The sequence below is a fragment of the Macaca fascicularis genome, chromosome 12 (assembly GCF_037993035.2).
Source record: "Macaca fascicularis isolate 582-1 chromosome 12, T2T-MFA8v1.1".
Taxonomy (NCBI): Eukaryota; Metazoa; Chordata; class Mammalia; order Primates; family Cercopithecidae; genus Macaca; species Macaca fascicularis.
In genome coordinates, this window is record NC_088386.1 from 2,283,786 (window position 1) to 2,306,226 (window position 22,441).

General features: G+C 40.1%; 1 protein-coding gene across 1 annotated transcript in view; it reads right to left on the reverse strand.

Annotated features, from left to right (window-relative positions):
* Positions 1 to 2,580: 2,580 nt before the first annotated feature.
* Positions 2,581 to 22,441, reverse strand: part of LOC123567872 (uncharacterized) — a 189,586-nt gene continuing 169,725 nt past the window's right edge. The window contains exons 4-5 of the mRNA XM_045366862.3: positions 3,953 to 4,190; positions 2,581 to 3,843 (exon numbers count right to left, since the gene is read on the reverse strand). Coding sequence (XP_045222797.2) covers positions 4,136 to 4,190 — 55 coding nt within the window. The 3' untranslated portion in view covers positions 2,581 to 3,843; positions 3,953 to 4,135. The remainder of the gene's footprint in view (positions 3,844 to 3,952; positions 4,191 to 22,441) is intronic.

A 22,441-nucleotide genomic window follows, 5' to 3' on the forward strand; every position in this document is an offset into this window, starting at 1 on the left:
TGCAGAAGACATTTTTTGGGGAGGGGGGATCTATATGAAGGCTATTTACAACCTTTAGAAAGGCTCTAGGACTCAGGCAAGAAAAGCTTCCTGGGCCTTTGAATCTCTGTGGTAAGGACACCCAAGTCTGTCCTAGGAGACCTCTTTTCTGAGATGTCTAAGACCACATGCCCAACACTATTGATCTCACTTGAATAGCACAACATTTCCTATCCATCATTCAATGTTTCATTTTCTTTCTTTTTATAAACATTTTGAAATTGAAGTGCAGTATCTACAAAAATTGCACAAGTCATAAGTCTTCAATGACTTATGACAAAGAGAATACACCCATGTAAGAAATACAGAAAGCATAAAATCACCACACTTCAGAAGCCCCTACATGCTCCCTGCTACATCCCCCATCCTCCCAGAGGTAAACACTGTCCCAACTTCAAACACCACATATTAGTTTTCCTAATCTTAAAACCTGTATAAATGGAATAAGTCATTATTTACTCTTTTGTGTCTGTCTGCTTTCAGAAAATGTTGTTTATGAAATTCACCCATATTTTAGAGTATAGTTTTATTTTGTTCATTTTCATTGGTGAATAGTATTCCATTGTATAAAAATACCATAACTTATTCATCCATCTTATCAGGATTGCTTCCTCTTTGGGGTCTCTTCCACATAATGTCTTTAAGAACATGTCTGAACATATCTTTCAGGACATGTAAGTACCCATGTCTGTTGGGTGAATTTCTGTGCCATATGGTGTGCATATGCTTAGCTCTAGTGCACAGTGCCAAACAGTTTTCCAAAGTGACTCTATCAATTTGCATTCTAACCAGCAGTGAATGAATTCTTCACTTTGTAACTATGCCAACAGTTGGTATTTTAACTCCAGTCATTCTGGTAGATGTGTAGTGATAGCTGATTGTAATTTTATTATATTTTCCTTATAACTAAAAGGTTGGAAAATTGCCCAGTATGTGTGGAGGGATTACAGAATAATTAATTAATTAATCACTGAAGGACACAATGAATGAATTGTAAGGAAAAGCATGGCTTCAATTAAAACTGCATTCGCTGCATTGTGGAAGTAGAGGTTCGCTAATCACTGAGCGCCGTGCTCCCGCTGGCGTGGAGATGGATTATTAACAGGGCTCAGCTCTGTCTGAACTCCCCTCCCATTATTCAGAGTCTCAACAGTCCCAGGGCTCAGAATGCTAACAACCAGTCCTCCTCTCTGGTGTGGGCTCCAGGCCACCAGGTCTCCAGACTGTTCACCAACATGGTGGGGTTTCAGCTATGTCCTTTTATAGGCACCTTCTTGTTTAGTTGAAGATGAAGGAGGACAGAACAACTAACCCTCTTTCCCCACCTTTCCAATGCCCAACTGTGGGTTCCCAAGGACTGTAACTTCAGTGAACATCCTACTGGAGACAGCCAAGAGCAAAGAATGACTGGGATAACCTTAAGTTAGCCAGGGTTTGTGGGAAGCATTAGTGTCAACTGGGAAACTCAGTGACTGACTATAAGTTTCAAAGGTCAGAGATGGTGTGACCAGTATTGAAGTCAGGCATTGCAGGGCTATTAGCACTAATGGAACCAGAGACTATATGATGATCTGGGTGCAGTGTGACCAAGCTGGGGAGAGGGGAAGAGCCTCTTGCACTGCTGCTCTCAGCAGAGTTGTGCATTGGTGAAGTTCAGTGGCTCCCACTCAGGGTCCCACCTGTGGCATCTTACCTTGATCCTCATCATTATGTCCAACATCAAACGGCCTCCATTATGCTTGACAAGACTGATACTGAGTCCCATGACTTCTTTTGAAAGAGGAAAACTAACAATTTCCTCAGACCATAATGAGAAGTATCAGGGCAGTAAAAGCAGCAATTGATCACAGGTCACATATACAGGGACACTGGTACTACCTCACCCCTAAATGTCACATTGCTTCATTCTTGATCTAACTTGGCCTTGCTGTAAATTGGTTTACATTTATATTCTGGTAACATTTAATTAATTGATCTAGGTTGTACCTAAGTGAAAGGAAAAGCCTTATATAGTCAAATGTGTAATCCCTATCCCGACTACAGGATTCTCTTTTATTACTTTACTCCTGTTGCTGTTCATGGAAACCCCATGAACTCCATCGCTAACCACATCTTGCTTAGAATCTTCCCTCCACCAATGACTAGCTTTACCACCTTGCATAATTTAAGCCAGATGTTAATTTCTTTAACAGCTGATGGGCATCATAATATCTCTGTTCTAATATTGAGGAATTAAATAAGATGTTGAAGCTGCCATAAGATTAGTGTTCAAAATATAATATTCCTTTCTTCTCCTTTCCAAGGCTTGGGGCCTTACTCTCAATCCTCGTTTTAGATTGAACCATTCCCAATGAAACAAATTCCTTTTTTTCCAAGTGAAAGAACTCACTCAGGAGGAAGTCCACCCAACACAGCAAGCACTGTCAACACTTGATACAGGTTTCAACCTCACAGGGAAACCTCACAGGGTAACAGACCCAAAGCCTTCACCACTGAAAGGGATGATGGTCCGAGGGCAGAGGTACAGACACTTACGAGAACTTCTGAAGCCCCACCTGTTTATGCCAGGTGAGCCCCACCATGCAAATTTTTATTTTGTCACAAAACTTCCAGTCAATGGTAAAATTTAAACATCCAAAGTAAATCAAATATCAGAGAAAAAACAGTCCCTTAGTCTTGTTGCCTCATCCTTGGACAATTGTTGCTGCTTTGATATGTGGCCCTGCCTTCAGGCTTCCCTCCGTTCCGCCTCCATGTCTCTACCACACTAATCTTCTTCCAGTCTTACTCCCACAGTTCTGCTTCTTGCTGACAAGCTTTCGACGGCTCACTGCACCTAAGGATAAGTGTTCTAATCCTTCACCTGCCGTGTGAGGACTCGTCATGTGTCAATGTAGCTTTCCAACGTCACACTCATCCTCTGTTTTATTCAAGTATTCTGTTCTTAAAGGAATGAAAACTCTGACCTGTTACCACACATTTAACGTCCTGTTTCATTCTCTTTGCTACTGCGAAAATGTGGCAGACCCTGAAATTTTGACACTCCACAGACAGTGCTCCTCATCTGATGTTAACCTTTCCAGATGTCAGTCCTATCTAGGTGCCTTCTTATAATAGTAGCTGGATAAATAGGTTCTCGGATTAGAATGATCACTGAGAATGACTGAACTTAATAAAAAGATAATGATTGTACAGTTAACTTAGTAGTTACATGTAGCAAACTGCATGCCAGACATTTGGGTATAAATGGAGACTTTGACTGCCTTCCACTTGGTATCTACTGGTACTTGCTGATAACCTGACCACGGTGGGTATGAACTCTTTACTGATACCTGGATCCTTTTCTCCAGGTATTTTTCCCATTCTGTTGATCCTGTTCTATGAGTCCTCGTTAACAACAAATCTTTATAACTCTTATCTTGGCATTCCATTTGGTTAAAATTTATATTTTAACAGATGTTATATTTTAGTAACTTTTATTATGAATAGTTGCATTAAAATAACTCAGACTAGGTTTGTTAGACCTGAACCTTGTCATTCCTGTTCTTCCATGATTTCATCTAGTAATATATATAAAAAGCTTATGCTCAGGAGTTCAAGACTAGCTTGGACAAGATGGTAAAACCCCATCTCTACTAAAAACACACACACACACACACACAAAATAGCCAGGCATGGTGGCAGGTACCTGTAATCCCAGCTACTTGGAAGGCTGAGGCAGAAATTGCTTGAACTCAGGAGGCAGAGGTTGCAGCGAGCCGATATTGCACCACTATACTTCAGCCTGGGCAACAGAGTGAGACTCTGTCTCAAAAAAAAAAAAGAAAAGTAGATGTAGTAAACAGAGTTTTCCAGTGCAGAACACGATTAAAACTGAAACCACCAGCAGCAACCTGTGCCCCTTTATTCTCACCCTTTCCAGGCCACAGCTCATTTCTCTTTTTGGGAATGGCTTGCAGAAGGTTTGCTGATAAAATAAGTTGTGCCTGAATGGATGTCTTGCAGTCTCTGTGGTAGCTGGAGAAGTATTCAAAGCTGCTGCCCCAGCCAGTCTCTTAGATGCACCAGCTAGTTGTGTCATAGTGTTCAGCAGTCCTCAAGGTGCATAAACCTTCGGGTTGCCCGTCAGTAGGATCTGTGCTTGAATGCATCTGAAAAATAATGATAAAAAAAAAAATTAGGCACCGAAGAGCCCTTCCATTGAGGCTCTAAGAGTGGTCTGGATGCTTTTCCTTTTCATCCTGTAAATATACTTATTAATAATATTGTTTGATAATATTTTCAAAAAATTTTAATAAACACTTTTAGCAGCAGTGAGCTCAAAACATTAAATGTTTGATGACAAAGTCAGCACAGAAATTAGTGTTTCGAGAATGTTAACAAGCATGCACAAAATGCCGACATAATAATCATTAGAGCCAAAGTGTTATTAATGACAGTATAGAAACTAGAAGACATGTCTGCAGAAGATGTATCAATATCTATTTCAAAAGTTAGTGATTATTTTAAGAAGACTGCACCCAAAGATAATGTCTTTTTAAAAGTATCTGCAGAAGGAACATTTGCATTTCACTTAATAAAGCACAATTTTTCATTTAGGCTGATTAACTTGTTTTTCAAAATAATCTAATTTTTAAATTCCAATATTTTGCACACATGCCAGAAGTAAAGTGATAGCTAAAAATGAATTGGTTTCATTATGAGAAAATCTTTTCTAAATGATGTGAAAAACTGAAATAATTTCTTGCCAACAGATCTCTATCAAAAAAAGAAAAAAAAATTTTTAAAGCACAAATATATGACGCCACAGGGAAACATAGAATTGCAAGGAAAAAAAGCCATTGAAAGAAGTATATATGTAAGAAAATATTGATGTATATGGATGTTGGTGGAACATATTCTGCACCAACAATAATAGCAATGTGACATACAGTTTATAATACATGTAGAATTAAAATTCAGGGGAATAATAGCACAAAAATAGGCCCTGACAAATGCAAGTAGAGTGTTTTGAGGTTTTAGAATTACTGGAGAAATTACTGGAGAAAATATAAAATCCATATTTTTTTCTATGCAGAAAAAGTCAAGAATGCAAATTACTTTGTGTTTCTGTGATGTCAGTGATGATATCCCCTTTATCATTTTTTGTTGTGTCCATTTGATTTTCCTTTCTCTTCTTCTTTATTGGTCCAGCTAATGGTCTATCTATTTTGTAATTTTTTTTTTCCAAAAAACCAGCTCCTGGATTCGTTGATTTTTTTGGAGGGTTTTTCATGTCTCTATCTCCTTCAATTCTTCTCTGATCTCAGTTATTTCTTGTCTTCTGCTAGCTTTTGGATTGGTTTGCTCTTGCCTCTCTAGCTCTTTTAATTGTGATGTTAGGGTGTCGATTTGAGACCTTTCTAGATTTCTGATGTGGGCACTGAGTGCTGTAAATTTCCCTCTTGACATTGCTTTAGCTGTGTCCCAGAGATTCTGGTATGTTGTCTCTTTGTTCTCATTGGTTTCAAAGAACTTCTTGATTTCTGCCTTAATTTCACCATTTACCCAGGAGTCATTCAGGTTGTTCAATTTCCATGAACTTGTGTGGTTTGGGGTGAGTTTCTTAATCCTGAGTTCTAATTTGATTGCACTGTGGTCTGAGAAACCTAGGCAATACCATTCAGGACATAGGCATGGACAAAGACTTCATGACAAAAATGCCAAAAGCAATTGCAGCAAAAGCCAAAATTGACAAATGGGATCTAATTAAACTAAAGAGCTTCTGCACAGCAAAAGAAACTATCATCAGAGTGAACAGGTAACTTACAGAATGGGAGATAATTTTTGCAATCTACCCATCTGACAAAGGTCTAATATCCTGAATCTACAAGGAACTTGAACATATTTACAAGAAAAAAACAAACAACCCCATCAAAAAGTGGGCAAAGGATATGAACAGACAGTTCTCAAAAGAAGACATTTAGCAGCCAACAAACATATGAAAAAAAGCTCAGCATCACTGATCATCAGAGAAATGCAAATCAAAACCACAATGAGATACCATCTCATGCCAGTCAGAATGGCAGTTATGAAAAAGTCAATAAACAATAGATGCTGGTGAGGCTGTGGAGAAAGAGGAATGCTTTTACACTATTGGTGGGAATGTAAATTACTTGAACCATTGTGGAAAACAATGTGGTGATTCCTCAAGGATCTAGAACTAGAAATACCATTTGACCCAGCAATCCCTTTACTGGGTATGTACCCAAAGGAATATAAGTCATTCTACTATAAAGGCACATGCAGACGTATGTTTACTGCAGCACTACTTACAATAGCAAAGACATGGAACCAACTCAAATGCCCATCAATGATAGACTGGATAAAGAAAATATGGTGCATATACACCATGGAATACTATGCAACCATAAAAAGGAATGAGTTAATGTCCTTTGCAAGGACATGGATGAAGCTGGAAGCCATCATCCTTGGCAAAGTAACATAGGAACAGAAAATCAAACACCACCCGTTCTCACTCATAAGTGGGAGTTGAGGATTGAGAGCACATGGACACAGGGAGGGGAACAACACACACCAGGGCCTGTTGGGGGGTGGGGAGAGTGAGAGGAGGGATTTAGAGGATGGGTCAATAGGTGCAGCAAACAACAATGGCACACGCATCCCTATGTAACAAACCTGCATGTTCTGCACATGTGTCCTGTTTTTTTTTAGAAGAATTTTTTTTAAAAAGAGTGCAAATTAGAATATCTAAGGTAAATTCTTAAATAAAAGTAAAACAATGCATAAGTAATAAGTTAAAAAGGAATAATAAAATTAGCTGATTAATCTAGAAGAAGATAAACAAAAAGGAACATACAAAAGATAATATAAAAACAAATAGCAAGATGATAGTTAAGCCAGATATATCAGTTGTTTACATTAAACATACATATAGATTAAATAGTCTAAAACAGTACAATTTTTAGAGATGGTTAAAAAAGAAAAATTTGGTAAGGTGGGCATTATTAATATTAAAAAGAAATAAAAACTTTTGTTCTGCAAAAGCTCATCTAAAGAGAATAGAAAGAAAAATTATGGCCTGGTTGAATATATTTGCAAACTACACATTTGACAAAGGACTAATATCTAGACTGTATAAGGAATTCAACTGATTAAACATGGAAAATGAACAAAATACATGTACGAAAATTTCACCAGAGAGGTTCTACAGCTGGCAAATGAGCCCAGAAAATGATGTTCAGTACCATCAGCCACCAAGGCAATTCAAACTAAAACCACAATGAGACACCACTACAAATTGATCAGAATATGTAACTTTTTAAAAATGTGACCGTGCTGGCCAGGTGCGGTGGCTCACTCCTGTAATCCCAGCACTGTGGGAGGCCGAGGCGGGCGGATCATGATGTCAGGAGATCAAGACCATCCTGGCTAACACGGTGAATCCCTGTCTCTACTAAAAAATACAAACAATTCGCCGCGCATGGTGGCAGGCACCTGTAGTCCCCGTTACTCCGGAAGCTGAGGCAGGAGAATGGCGTGAACCCGGGAGGTGGAGCTTGCAGTGAGCCGAGATTGCGCCACTGCACTCCAGCCTGGGCAACGGAGCGAGACTCCATCTCAAAAAAAAAAAAAAAAAAAAAAAAAAGAAAAGTGACAGTGCCAAATATCGGTGAGAATGGGGAGAAACTGAATCCATCATACATCCTTGTTGGGAATGTAATACGGTCCAGTCACTAAAAAATGGCTTATCAATATCTTATAAAATAAATCATGCAATTAACACACAACCCAGCAGTAGCTCTCTAGAGAATAAAATGAAATAAAAACTTACGCACACACAAAAACAGTACGTGAATGTTCATAGCAGTTTTATTTGTTGTCACCAAGAACTGGAAAGTTAAGATGCTCTTAAACAGGCCAATGGTTAAACAAACTGTGTTACATGTATACCATTAAATACTGATCAGCAATAAGAATAGACTACTGATAAATCCAACAACTGGATGAATCTCCATGAAATTTTTCTGAGTACAAAAATGCTAAATCAAAAATGTTACATAGTGTGTGATTTCCTTTATTTAGCTTTGTGAAGTGACAGCCTTTAAAAAATGAGGAACAAATAAGTTATTGCTAGGGCTTAGGGGAGGCAGCAAGGTGAGCATAACAAAGGTGTGTTTGGTGATAAATAAGCCGTGCAAAGGAATCTCGAGGCAATGGAATGGTTTAGCATCTCGACTGTGGTGGTGGATACAAAATCCTATAATTACGATAAAATTGTACAGAACTAAATACACACACCCAAACAAATGATGACAAGTAAAACTGGAGAAATATTAATAAGATTAGTAGATTGTATTCTGGTTTTGATATATTACTATACTTTTGCAAAATGTTATCATCGAAGGGAACTTGGTAAATTGTACGGAGGATCTCTCTGTATTATTATTATTTTTTTTGCAGCTTCATGTGAATCAACAAAGATCTTAATAAAAATGCAGCTACAAAATCAAGTAAGAGTAAATGTCATGAAATAAGTACCTTCACATTGAGGACTACACAGTATTGTTGCTATTATCCATATAGTTACTAAAAATTAAAGAATAGCAATATAAATGGAGGGATACACCATGTTCATTGACAGGAGGATTCCATATTGCAAAGATGTTATTTCTCCCCAAACTGTTATACTCAATGCAATCTCAATCACAATCCCAGCTAGTTTTTTCAAAAAATTGACTCACTGATGCTAAAATGTTAAAAAAAAAAATGCAAAGTGCAAAAATAACAAGCAATCTCGATGACCAGAAAGATTATTCTGCAATATCAGATATCAAGACTAAATAAAAATAAAATATATAACACTTTTTATGATGGTGCATAAAAAGACAAATAAAATGGAAAAAATAAAGGGTCAAGAAACAGACACATAATATAGTCATGTATTATATGACAAAGTTGGCACCCTCATGTAGTGTATATAAATTTTTATATTCAGTACATTATATGAAATAAATTGGTTACCATATCGAAAAAGTAATGAATTTTGATCCCTACCTCTAAGTTTACACAAAAATCAATTTCAGGTGGATTGTTTATGCAAATATGAAAAGCAAAACAATACTTTAAGAATAAAACATAAAATTTGTCTTCATGAATTTCTGGTAGGAAAATGTTTCTTAAGTAGGGAATAAAACTGCTTTTTTGTTTTTTTTTTGGAGATGGAGTCTCACTTTGTTACCCAGGCTGGAGGGCAGTGGTGTGATCTTGGCTCACTGCAAACTCTGCCTCCCAGGTTCAAGTGATTCTCCCGCCTCAGCCTCCTGAACAGCTGGGATTACAGGCTCCCACCACCATGTCTGGTTAATTTTTGTATTTTTGTAGAGATGGGGTTTCACCATGTTGGCCAGGCTGGTCTTGAACTCCTGACCTCAGGTGACCTGCCCGCCTTGGCCTCCCAAAGTGCTGGGATTACAGGCTTGAGCCCCCACGCCTGGCCAAAAGTGCTATTTGTGTTTTGTTTTGTTTTGTTTTTGAGACGGAGTCTTGCTCTGTCACCCAGGCTGGAGTGCAGTGGCACCATCTTGGCTCACTGCAAGCTCTGCCTCCTGGGTTCACGCCATTCTTCTGCCTCGGCCTCCCCAGTAGCTGGGACTACAGGCGCCCGCCACCGCGCCCGGCTAATTTTGTTTTTGTATTTTCAGTAGAGATGGGTTTCACCGTTTTAGCCAGGATGGTCTCGATCTCCTGACCCTGTGATCTGCCTGCCTTGGCCTACGAAAGTGCTGGAATTACAGGCGTGAGCCACTGTGCCCGGCCCAAAAGTGCTGTTTTTAAAGAAAGAGTTGATAAATATGAGGACATTAAAATTGAGAATATATATTTAGCAGAGGACACTGTTAGGAGAATGAAAAGACTAGCACATAGAGCAGGGATTATGTATGAGAGATATATCTAATAAAGTGTATTTTTCCAAAATACATCATGAACACCTTTAACGAGTTCACTGACTTAATCACCTCACAGAATAGCAGATGCAAGGGCCATAAACCTGTGGAAACATGCTAAAATCTATTCATGATCTGGGGAATGCAAATTAATATCACAATAATAGTGGTTATATTGTTTGCAAAAATGGTCATATTAATTTATATCTCTGCAGGTATGTTCCTTTGCAAGGAGTTTTTGCATCTCCTTCCATAAAAAGGTAGCATTTATTTCCACAAATATAACATATTTAAATACAAAACCTTAGAAATTCTTGAACCTGGAATGGCCTTGCCACTTATTTTTGCCAGTAGAATGTGAAAGAAGTGATGTCATGTGCCCCCTTAGAATGTTGCTGTCACCATGCAAAGATGCCCAGGTTAGCCTCCTTAAGGAAAAGAGAGCATATGGACAGGGAGGCAGAGTGAGCAACCAATAACAAATGTCAGACCTGGGAGTGTGGCCATGGTGAACTATCCAGTGCCAATTTAGCCCTTAGATAACTAAAGCAGCATAAAAGACCCCCGGAAGGATTAGCAGAGACACTCCCTACCTGACCTAAATCAGGTTGCTGACCCACGTAATTGCACAATGTAGGAAGATGGTTTTGATTTTCAGCCTGTAAGTTTTGGTATCGTTTGTTACACAGCACTCACTAACTTGAAACAATGATTTAACTCTACACACCCACCGGAGTAGCCAAAATGAAACACAGAGGCAATAAAAATGTTTCACACAGTTCAGAGCAACTGAAATGCTTATACTCTGCTGCTGGAAGTGTAAACTGGCACAATCCTTTGAACACCACTGGCAGTATCTACCAAGGTTGAGCAGACACGTGCTCTAACACTCAGCAATTCCACTCTAGGTATCCGGCCAAGATCAATGCACCCAAAACATGTAAAAGACTGGTAACTGCAGCATTATTCACATTACTCATAACGATGCAAACTGGAGAAAACCCACGTATTCACCTAAAGTAGAATGGATTACAAAAAGTAAATGGTGATATATTCCTTTATTATACAGCCATGAGAGCAAAGAACCACAACAATATACAACTACGTGGATTGGTATCACAACCATAATGCTAAATTCCTAGGAAAGAACTAAACCAAGCTACATGGAGACGAGAGTCTCTGCTTTCCTGGCATTTTTAACGTTTTACTTTCTCCATGTGTTTTTCCCCTTATTGGAGATTATTCTGCAGAGAAAGCAGCTGCTAGACAGAAACTTAGACAAAGTTTCCCTCAGGCTTCCCTCCCCTCCTCCCTCATCAAATATGTACTATGGTACAGTCTGCCAGCCTCAGAGAGGGGTCCTGCAACTATGAAAATTGATTTTATTTCCTTCTCAATGAACTCTGCGGCAAATTTTGTGAGATTAGACAAATGAACAAAACCATATCTAAAATGGACTAAGTTGGAGTGAGTTATGGAGGTCCTAAAAAGATATCTACAAATCTATATGGGGAATCCAGGAAGGCTCTGAGCTTCTTTCTGATGGGAAATAAACATCTACCAGGTGCAGCGAATGGCAACTATCAGATGGCAGAGAAAACAGTAACAGCAGACACTGGGATGTGTGAAGGAGTACACTCTGCAGGTCACTGCCTGCTGCATGTGGACAAGGAGCACAGGGACCCGGCAAGGGATCAAGCAGCAGAGGTAAGTGGGCAACAGGCTATCCACACCGTGCAGGAAACAGGGAGCGCAGCTGTCATCACTGGTTTCTTGGTGAAGATGTGCAGACCCTTTACTCCAAGGTAAGGTGAAATAGTCATTACAAGTGCACATTTCAGAATTAGAAAGATCTGCTGGCTGTGTGATCATGGGGAGTCACATTACCTCTCATAGCTTCCATTTCTTTGTCTGTAACATCTGGATGTTAATGATACTTATCGCATAGGTTTGTTAGTAGAATTAGTCCGGAAGAGATGTAGTCTACTAACGCCAAGAGCCTTGTGCATAGTTAGTGCCCAGTAAATAGCAACCATTATAGTGCTACTGTTTCCAGGCATCTCAGAATGAAGTTTTTCACACCAGATCAAAGCTGCTTGCTGCTCTACTGTACTAGAGGCTTCCACAGTTCCTCCAAAGGGACTCTCGGTCCCAGGCTTGAAAGTCAAGTGTAAGTGCAGGACACAAGACACAGGAATGAGCCTTCTGTTTAGTATTCTGGAGCAGCTGAAAGCCCCCTTACCCTCAATCACATTTGCATCAGCATTTCCAAATTGCACATTGTTTTCTGGTGATCCTCATGATTTAAATTTTAATCATCTTTTTCTTGAAAAACAAATGAAAAATAAGAAACAAACATGAGCTGGAGATATTGCATTTCTCTAAAAAGCTACCACTAATTAAGACGTTGAAAGCGATTTTAACACCATTCCTCACCATTGTGACAAATCTGACAGGTTTACAAATTAGTATTCTGGGACTCTCAAACTGGATGTCCCTGTTTTGTCAGATTCCGTGAAGGATTGCAAACGTGCTTGGTGATTGCTGCAAGTAATACAATAGCTCGCAAAAACCAACATACACTCTCAGGAAACTGGCCCCTTGGGAAAATAATTTGGGCAACAGAAAATGCTGCCCACTGCCCTCCCCACCACCGACCCCTGCTAAGAAAAGAGGGCATACTCAGACGTGGAAAAATCAAGGTGGATTTTCACGGACCCCAAGGTGGCAGAGGCCAAGTAGCCTCCCACTACTGGGTGTCTTCTATAGGCTGTACTGGCCTGAGCCAGCAGGGCATGAGACTTACCCAGCTCTGGCCATTAAAACCCTACTTCTTTTGCTGAAATCTTTCTCCCTAAGGCTTTCCCCCATTAGTCCTGAAGCAACCCTTGGGTGCTGCGCACAATGAATCTAAAGCCACTTTCAAACACCAGCCTTTCAACTTCAACAACAGCAACAGAGAAGCAATGAGAGTTGGTACTTTAACAGGGGTCACCTGCTTTCCCATACGTCATTCTGTTGTATGTATCATCATAAACACTTTATCAATGGGAAACCTACATTCTCCCTGACTTTGCTAGTGAGACCACTTAGATTCAGAAAGATTAAGTAACTTGCTCCAATTCACATACCTAGTAAATTGTTGATTTGGGTATCAGTAATGACCCCAGAACTTGGTTTAAAGTCCTCACCAGTGTAAAATAAGTTCACCACTTTGAAATAAGTTCCAGCTAATTCATATCCATAAATATAAAGCTTAAATCCTCGAGTTCCATAAGGCAACTGGATCCACTAGGATAGCACCACTCAAAGGAATGCTATTTCAATGCAATCACCTTCATCAAAGATTTGCTGGTCATCTGCTATGGTTTGGATGTGGTTTGTGCTTGCCAAAACTCATGTTGAAATTTGATACCCAAGGTAGCACTGTTGGGAGGTGGGGCCTGGTGAGAGGTGTCTGAGTCATGGGGACAGATCCCACACAAATAGATGAATGCCATCTTGTGGGACTGAGTTCTCACTCTTGCGAGACTGGATTAATTACTGGAGAGCTGGTTTAGAAGGAAATTTAACTTCCTAAACCCTCTTGCTTCCTTTCATGCCATGTGATGTCTTTGCACACACCCACTTCTCTTTTACTTTCTGCCATGACCGGAAGCAGCATGAGGCCCTCATTGGATGCAGCTGCTCAGCCTTGGAATTTCCAGTCACCAGAATCATGAGCCAAATAAACCTCTTTTCCTCATAAATTACTCAGCTTCAGGTATTCTGTTATAGCAATATAAATGGACTAAGGCAGTCTCTATCTAGCCAGATGCTGACCTAGGTACTGGGGATTTAATTAGGAGATATTGATAATGAAACAGATACATGCTGAAGGAGAAATATGTCATTAAAAACATACTTGATAAATCCAGGAGGAAAAGAGTGATTCCCCTGGAGAGGAGATACTCTCACAAGAGTCATGAGCACTGTCCTGAGGATATGGGGCATGGGACTGTAGAGAAGACCCCACCGGTGCTGTGACTTTTCTGATCTGTAGCCCTCCCTGAGTGTGTCAATGCATATGGATGTCATTATCAGAAGTTTCCTGATACCATTTACATTTGTCAGTTCAACCAGGCCTTCATGTGTAGTTCCATAAAAAACTTCTATCAGATATTGCTGTTATTACACTGTGTTGTAGTTACAACTTGAGTTCCTTATCACTATCATGACTGTGGGTTCCTAAAGGATGGAAATCGGGTCATATTCATAGCTAGTAGCCTGCTGCAAGACAGGGGCTGGCAGGAAAGAAGTGCTTGGTAAATATTTGATACAAAACAAATCGTGAAGTTTTTCCTAAGCCATCACACAACACATTAATAACAATTTGAAGCCCTATTAAATAACACTTTCTGTTGAATAAAATTCATTTGAATTAAAAATTGGTTTGGCAGTTATGAGGAGAAAACTGCACTTGTTAAGGCCAAGTTACTAATTCTCCCAATTTCTGTGCTAGAGATTCCAATAATTTGGTCTCCTTATTAATAGGGCCCTTCCAGGATATTTGGAACCCAAGATGAAGGTGAAACCACATAGCACAGGGTGCTCCAAATGTGTAGTTTTACAGCAAATAAGCTATTTAGGATAGTTTCTCATTTTATTATGTGCTGTAGCTGTGACTGGGCTTGCTGAATTGCCATTTCCCACTGGAAAGGAGTAATTCCAGAGGCAATTCTGAAAGGTCATTCCTGACAGGGATTTTTTGATAAATTGTCTGACATAAACTCAATGTTAGATGACAATGTTTTTCTCTTCTTTCTCTCTTTTTATCTTTTCTTATGCTCCCTCTCATTTTCCTTCTTTCCTTTTTCTTCTTAATATGAAGACATTCTGTGTTGGTCAATTTAGCACGTAGGTAACAATGGAATAGAGAGAGATTCAGGTTGAATTTCAGTAACATCTAGGACATCATTAGTGGTGTCAGCTTCAAGGAGAATTTAGAAAGTGGAACCAGATGTAAATATAAGCACACCTTTTCTCACCATTGTCCCTTTCCTGTGCGTGGGTCATTCTTCCTCTGAGTCCCAAGGTGAAGACTTGTAATCCTAGCATTTATAGTGGTAATACTAACATTCAGCACACTTCAGATTCAACTATGAGCTGAGAAAGTTTTACCCATTATCTCATTTAAATTCTATTAATCATGCAGTTAAATGGTTTATTACTGCATTTCAGAGAGATATAAAGAGGCTTAGAGAAGTGAGCTATTTCAGGGTAACATTGATAGCAATAAACTAATATCCATCGCAGGCCCGTTTGCTTCCAAAAACCTGTGCATTTAGCCGTGTCCTGTTTCTCCATAATACACAGTATTCTGTATCTGATGATATCTGTTGAGGGCACAGGTCATGTCTTTGCTTTGCCTCATATATGCCTGTGTAGTGCACCAACACCAGATGCTCAACATGGGTTTACTGAAAGAAGGAATAAACAAATGAATAAACAAACAAGTGTGTGAAACCACTATTGCCTCAATAAGTCATTTATTCAACATTCCTTGAGTATTTTATCATGAACTAGACCAGAGTTCCTTAGAAGCAGAGCCTGAGACAGAGATTTGCATGATTTATTGAGGAAATGATCTCAGTAGAAAGGGGATGAAGGAAGGAAGACAGGGTAGGGCAAAGATAAGCAAAGATGTGGTCTCAGCTGGAGACTGACTTCAGCCTGATCCCATGGGGAGTGCTTGTGTGTGAATTGTATTGTAGAGTGCAATTAGGCAAAAAGCCAGACTTTTATCACTTAGTCATTAGCTGTGAGCTGTCTATAGGGGAGGGGCCACAACCTCCCAATCAGGCAGCTTCTAATAGCTAAGGGTGATTCTCTGGAGAAAGGGGCAGCTGTGAGCCATTAGCAGCCAACGGGCAAAGGAGCTGGGGGTGGGTGCCCAGTGGCTGGTGGGAGAGTGGAGTGATTGAAGGGATCACGCAGGAACCAACAGCATCTCCCAAAGCAGACATTATTAGAGCTCTATGGCCATTTCTACAGGGGATTCCCAGTTAGTGTGTGCTTTCATTGCCTACAACCCACTCCATCACTGCCCCTCAGGGCCTGTCTTAAGACCAGCCTCCCCATGAAGTCTCCCTGGACCACTCCAACTACATGGACCTCTTTCAGAAATCCTATAGTACCTCTCTCAACCAAGTGGTCATATAGTTAATCATTGCCTTTAAATGCCCTCAGATTGTTGTGCATGCATGTATCTGTTTCCTTATTAAACTTGAAAGCTCTTCCAAGGCATGGACTGTGGCATCAAATGGTAAGCCTTTATCTAGCAGCCTTGCTGCCCTCAGTCCAGTGCCCTACATGTTGTGAGCGATAAAGCAGAAGGAATGAATCCTGCACAGTAATAAATAGTAATGACAGACGAATAGTGACTGATGATAATGTAAAATTGCCATCCTTTCTATTTGTCAGGCAATGTGTTCATCCTATATCGCAGGAAATCTGGAGATAGAGTCTCCCTGGCAGTGATTTTATGGGTCTCTGTGATTCTTATGGCCTTTTCCATGGGCCTCTTACCCCATGGTCACCCAACAGCTACTATTGCTTCCCCAGACATCACATTTACATCCAAAAAGGAGGAGCTGTTGCCAGTTACATGTGTCCCTGTCATCAGACAAAGTAAAATTTCTCAGAAGAGATCAGAAAACTTTCACTCCTACGATACGGCCACAATTGTGTTACAGGGTTATCCTTTTTTAGCAAAGAAGTTTGGCAAAACATGCATTTAGTTTTCTCAGATGGTAGAGTACAGTGGGGTGAACTGCAACAAAGAGAACAGGAGTTGGGAGTGTCTGTCAGGCCAGCGCACAGATGTCACCTGCTACATGCAGCTACTAACTTACCTCCATTTCATGGATGAGAAAACTGAGGAGGTCATTGTCCAAGAACAGATGCACAGTGAGCCCAGTGTTCTTGCTCAACTCTGACTGTGCAGTCTGCTCCGTTGACTACTGTGCTTCATTACTTCTTCAGTTACTGCATCTTGTACCTCATTCCTCTCTCAAAATGCCAACTCTAGGACGGGGGTAATTTAGAACACCAACTTAGAGCACATCAATAAAGGTGAAAGTCAAAAATTTCTAAATCCTGGATTGCTGTTGATTTCCAGTGAAGACTAGAGGTGGGAAAGCTGGGCCTAAGCTAATTTAGGAGAGGTCATCATGACATGAGTACAAAATTAATGGCTGAACACTGTTAAACAGAACAACAGGCATATATGTGGCACCCTCCATGCTTACTAGAGAAAAATGGTTGTTCAGCAATCTTCTTTTCCTTTGGCCTGGGAAAAACCACCATTACTTTATTTGAGAGGAGAACACCTAGGTAAATTTTGCACATCATTGTTTTTATAGTTCAAACCTTCCCGTCTTAGACGATTCATTACTTTTGATGTTTTCTAAATTTCTGCTGCGAGGAAGACACTTGGCAGAATGTCTCTTGGCAGAAGGTACAGTATAAATGTGAAGCTCATAAAAGGAAGGCGTCCAAGGCATCTATCTTCCAATGTGGAGATAGGTGCAACTTCCAGGACACAAGCCGGCACAATACAGACAAGGTGTGATGGCGGTTCACACTGTGTGGGCTGGAGTTGGCTCATACTGACTCATAAGAGCTGATTGCTAGCCTTTCTTCCCAACTCTGAGTGCAAGAGCATTACACTGACAGCTTGAAATCATCCATAGTGGGAGTATTTAAACCACACTACATTTAGACCATACATGGACAAACACTACACACAAGCTCCTTTTTCTCAGAGAGCTAGTCGTTAAATATTTACTGGCACATCACTTTTTAAGCAATTGAGCAGCTCATGCAATGAGCACAATCATGTTTCTCAAAACAAAATGAAAATGACAAGGAATCTGAACAAAATGATACCAGGCCGGCCTAGGGTTTGGACCTCAGGTGTGAACTCAAAACTGCTCATCATGCCTCCTGTTATGCACACAGTCGTGTCTTGTTTTTGTCAGGGTCCTACAGTTCTGGGTAATGCTGCTGGTGGGCAACTGGCTTCAGTTTCTTTAATCAGCATTTGTCTGTTTTTTGCTTAGTACACCTGCTATTGGTAATCAGAAATCCAACAGCAGGTGGTTACATGTATTATAAGTTCCTTAATGCTTTGGGGCAAGTTTAAATACTATCAAGTTTCTGGAGGCAAACTTACAAACTCACTTCACCTTGCACATTGGAACTCTGCTCTCCCATTCATTATCCCTCTGATGAAATGACCTTTCACAGGTAATCAATAGCTTAACTGATAAATGGTAAGGCTTCTTAAAAATCCATTGCTTGATTGCTGAGACGGAATGTTTTATTCATTGACAGGTGTGATTTATCATTCAGTGGCAAGGAGGAGAACATTTGTTCCAGCTGTTCTCACCCGCATTGCACAGCAGTGGGGGCTTTCAGTCTGCTTCCATAGAGGAGACTGAGCTTTTCGTTAGGGAACTGCAACTATATTTAGCATATTAGGCCATTAGCTATCTGTAAACAATCCGCATGCATTATTCTTCCCATTGTTCATAATTAAACTCCTCATCATGGGAATTGCAATGCAGATCGTCTTTGATCTCCTATTCAGATTCCAAAAAATATGAAGCCTTTCTGTCCATATGGAATTGCTACTAGAGCTTGACCCCGCTTCGTAATGAAACAATTAGTGACAGCTACTCTTGTTGAGGACCTACTCTGTGCTAGGCATTCAGTGAGGCCCTTATATAAATTATGCATACATGTATGTGTGTGTATAATCTTTCTAGTAACCATGAAATATTCTTATTCCTGATGTCCTCTGGTCATCTACAGAGATGCACAGTGAAAACAGAACTTCTCAGATGAAATCCAAGAAGCAAAACCACTAGGAGTGATACAAAATAAGGGACTTATTATGAAGGTTTGATCTTATCCCATTGTGGAAGCTGATTAAGGTTTATCTGCAGCTGATGTTGCACCTGCAGTCATTGGGGTTGCAGCAGGCAGTATGGAAAGAAACAGAAACCACAGAGACCATCAGGAACCCATGTGATAAACTGGAAGCCACATTGATCTGTCACCACCTCCAACCCCGGATAATGGGGTTGTTCTACTCTTATTCCTGAAACTAAACATGGACTTGGTCCAGGAGCCTAAGAAGCTGTATGAGAAGACTTGGTAGAAGCTGGAGGACTTGAAGGTCCAGCTGTTGACCAAGAAAAGGAGCAGAGAACAGGGCAGATGGTGTGAACCAAGGAGCTGGCTGCTGCCTTATGCCAACAAGGCACAGCAGCATACTGTACTGGGGAAGGCTAATTCTGGGCTGGTGCTCCTGCAGGTTATTTGCCTGTGTGTTGGTGTTCTCATTTCTGTGGTGGCAGGTAGGAGCCTACCTAACTCCCATTGTCCAGTCCCTCTTGGTAGGCTCTTCCTTCATAAAGTCGCAGAACCATCCTGGCAGGCCAGCAAGCAGAGGGGACTTCAGGAGCACTGGTGCAAGGGCACAGACTTTAGAGCCCAAGCAGGGTTTGGATCTCACTCAGTCTTCGTGATGAACTAGGTGTGTGTTAACTCTCTGAGCCCGGTTACATCAAGTGCAAACTATGTTGTAAGTGATACTCTCTGGCTTGTGTGAGGATTCCTTGGGAAAAGGTTTGCAGGCAGACGGGTGCAATATCAGGAATATGATATGCACTGTACACTTAGCACATGCTGGTTCCTTTCTCTTCCTTCTGAACTCAGCACTAACCTTTAGTCGCTGTCCTGACACCCCGACCCCTGCCTCACGGCCTATTTGAGGACCTTTCCCACTCAGTGGTGCCTTATTGAAATGGATCATATTCTTGCCACCCATGGGTTGGAGCACCCACCCCTGCTGGAAAAGACCCTTCATGGGGGCGGGGCACCTTCCCAGAACTCTGAATATAAATACTTCCACCATTCCCATCAGTGACCCTCCCACCCGGCCCAAGATCCCCATTACACTGATGCAGGCCCTGAGGTCCCTCCGTGCTGCCCCTCTCAGATTTCCCATTGCTCTCTAGAGGGTCAGATATCTGCATGGCAGCTGCAGCCAGCTCTGACCTTATCACTGGTTACACCCCGAGGTGGGATCCTGTTCAGGTTCAGACCCTCTTAGTCTTCCCCACTCTCAGAGTTTACCAGGCCAAGCCTATACCTCACCTCAGTTTATAAAAGACAATAAATTAATACTCAGGGATTTTCTAGTTATGCTTTTATTTAAAATAATAAATAAAAAATAAAACGTAATTTTTAAAATCGTCTATATTTGCAGCATACAACTTGATGATTTCATATGCTAATATATTGTTAAATAATCAACAAAATCAACCTAATAAGTATATCCAACACCTTATATAGTTACCTTTTTTGTATGTATGGTGAGAATATTCAGGTTCTGCCCTTGTAGCAAATGTTAAGTAGAGAGTACAGTATTGTTACCTATAGTTACCACGCTGTGCATTGGATCTCCAGAACATATTCATCTTGCATACATGAAACTTTGTGCTTCTCAACATCAACATCTACCCACATCTCCTTCCCCTAGCCCCTGGTAACCACCATTCTATTCTGCCTATATGAGTTGGACTATTTTAGATTCCACATATATTTGAGATTGTACAGTGCTTATCTTTCTGTGTCTGGCTTATTTCATGTAGCATAATGTCTTCCAGGTTCATTCATGGTATTGCAAATGGCAGGATTTCCTTCTTTTTAAAGGATGGCTAATATTCCATTGTACATACATACCATATCTTTTTCAATTTATCTATAGATGGATGCTTAGATTTTTAAATCTTTGGATATTGTGAATAGTACTGTGATGAACATGATCGTGCAGATATCTCTTCAATTTCAATGCTTTTGGATAAATGCACAGAAATGGGGTTGCTGGGATATGATAGGTCTATTTTTAATCTTTTGAGGAACATCCATACTGTTTTCCATAATGGTCAGAACAATTTACATTACTACACACATTATTAGAAATATATGTTACATGTATATTACATACACATTTATATGTGTATTATATATATATTCACACATGCCATTGTAACAGGTGTGAAAAGTAATATTAATATCTCATTGTGGTTTTGATTTGCATTTTCCTACTGATTGGTGATGTTGAACATTTTTTATGTATCTATTAGACATTTGTATATGCCAAGACCAACTTGGTCAGGGAGACCCTAACCCAGCGACGCTAGAGGAATTAAAGACACACACAGAAATATAGAGGTGTGAAGTGGTAAATCAGGGGTCTCACAGCCTTCAGAACTGAGAGCCCCAAACAGAGATTTACCCATGTATTTAGCACGTCAGTCATTAGCATTGTTTCTATAGATATTACATTAACTAAAAGTATCCCTTATGGGAAACGAAGGGATGGGTCAAATTAAAGAAATAGGTTGGGCTAGTTAACTGCAGCAGGAGCATGTCCCTAAGACACAGATCGCTCATGCTATTGTTTGTGGCTTAAGAATGCCTTTAAGCGGTTTTCCACCCTGGGCAGGCCAGGTGTTTATGGCCCTCATTCTGGTAAGCCCACAACCTTCCAGCATGGGCATTAGGGCCATTATGAACATGTTACAGTGCTGCAGAGATTTTGTTTATGGCCAGTTTTGGTGCCAGTTTATGGTCAGATTTTGGGGGGCCTGCTCCCAACATGTATATCTTTAGAAAACTGTCTATTCAGGTCCTTTGCCCATTTTTAAATCAGGATATTAATTTTTTTTGGGGGGGGGCTATTGAGTTGTGTGCATTTCTTATATATTTGGGATATTAACCCCTTATCAGATATACAGTTTGCAAATACTTTCTCCAAATCTTTAGGGCCTTTTCATTTTGTTGGTTTCTTTTGCTGTACAGAAGCTTTTTAGTTTAATGTAGTCCCATCTGTTTATTTTTGCTTTTGTTGCCTGTGTTCTTGTAGAATCCTAGTCAAAATATCATTGCCAACACAATGGCAATGAGCTTTTTTCCTAAGTTTTCTTCTAAGATTTTTATTATTTCAGGTTTACATTTAAGTCTCTAATCTATTTTGAATTGCTTTTTGTAAATGGCATAAGGGTCTAATTTTATTCTTTTGCATGTAGATATCTAATTTTCCCAACCCCATTTATTCAAGAGATAATTCTTTCTTCATTGTTTCTTCATTGAAAATTAGTAGACTGTATATGGTTGAGATTATTTCTGAGCTTTCTATTCTGTTCCATTGGTCTGTGCATCTGGTTTTTATGCCAGTACCTTGCTGTCTTGATTACTACAGCTTTGTGGTACAACTTGAAATCAGGCAGTGTGATGGTTCCAAATTCATCTTTCTTTTCAGGATGGCTTTGGTTATTTGGGATCTTTTGTTGCAATTCAACATGAATTTTATAATTGTTTTTCTATTTTTGCAAAGAATA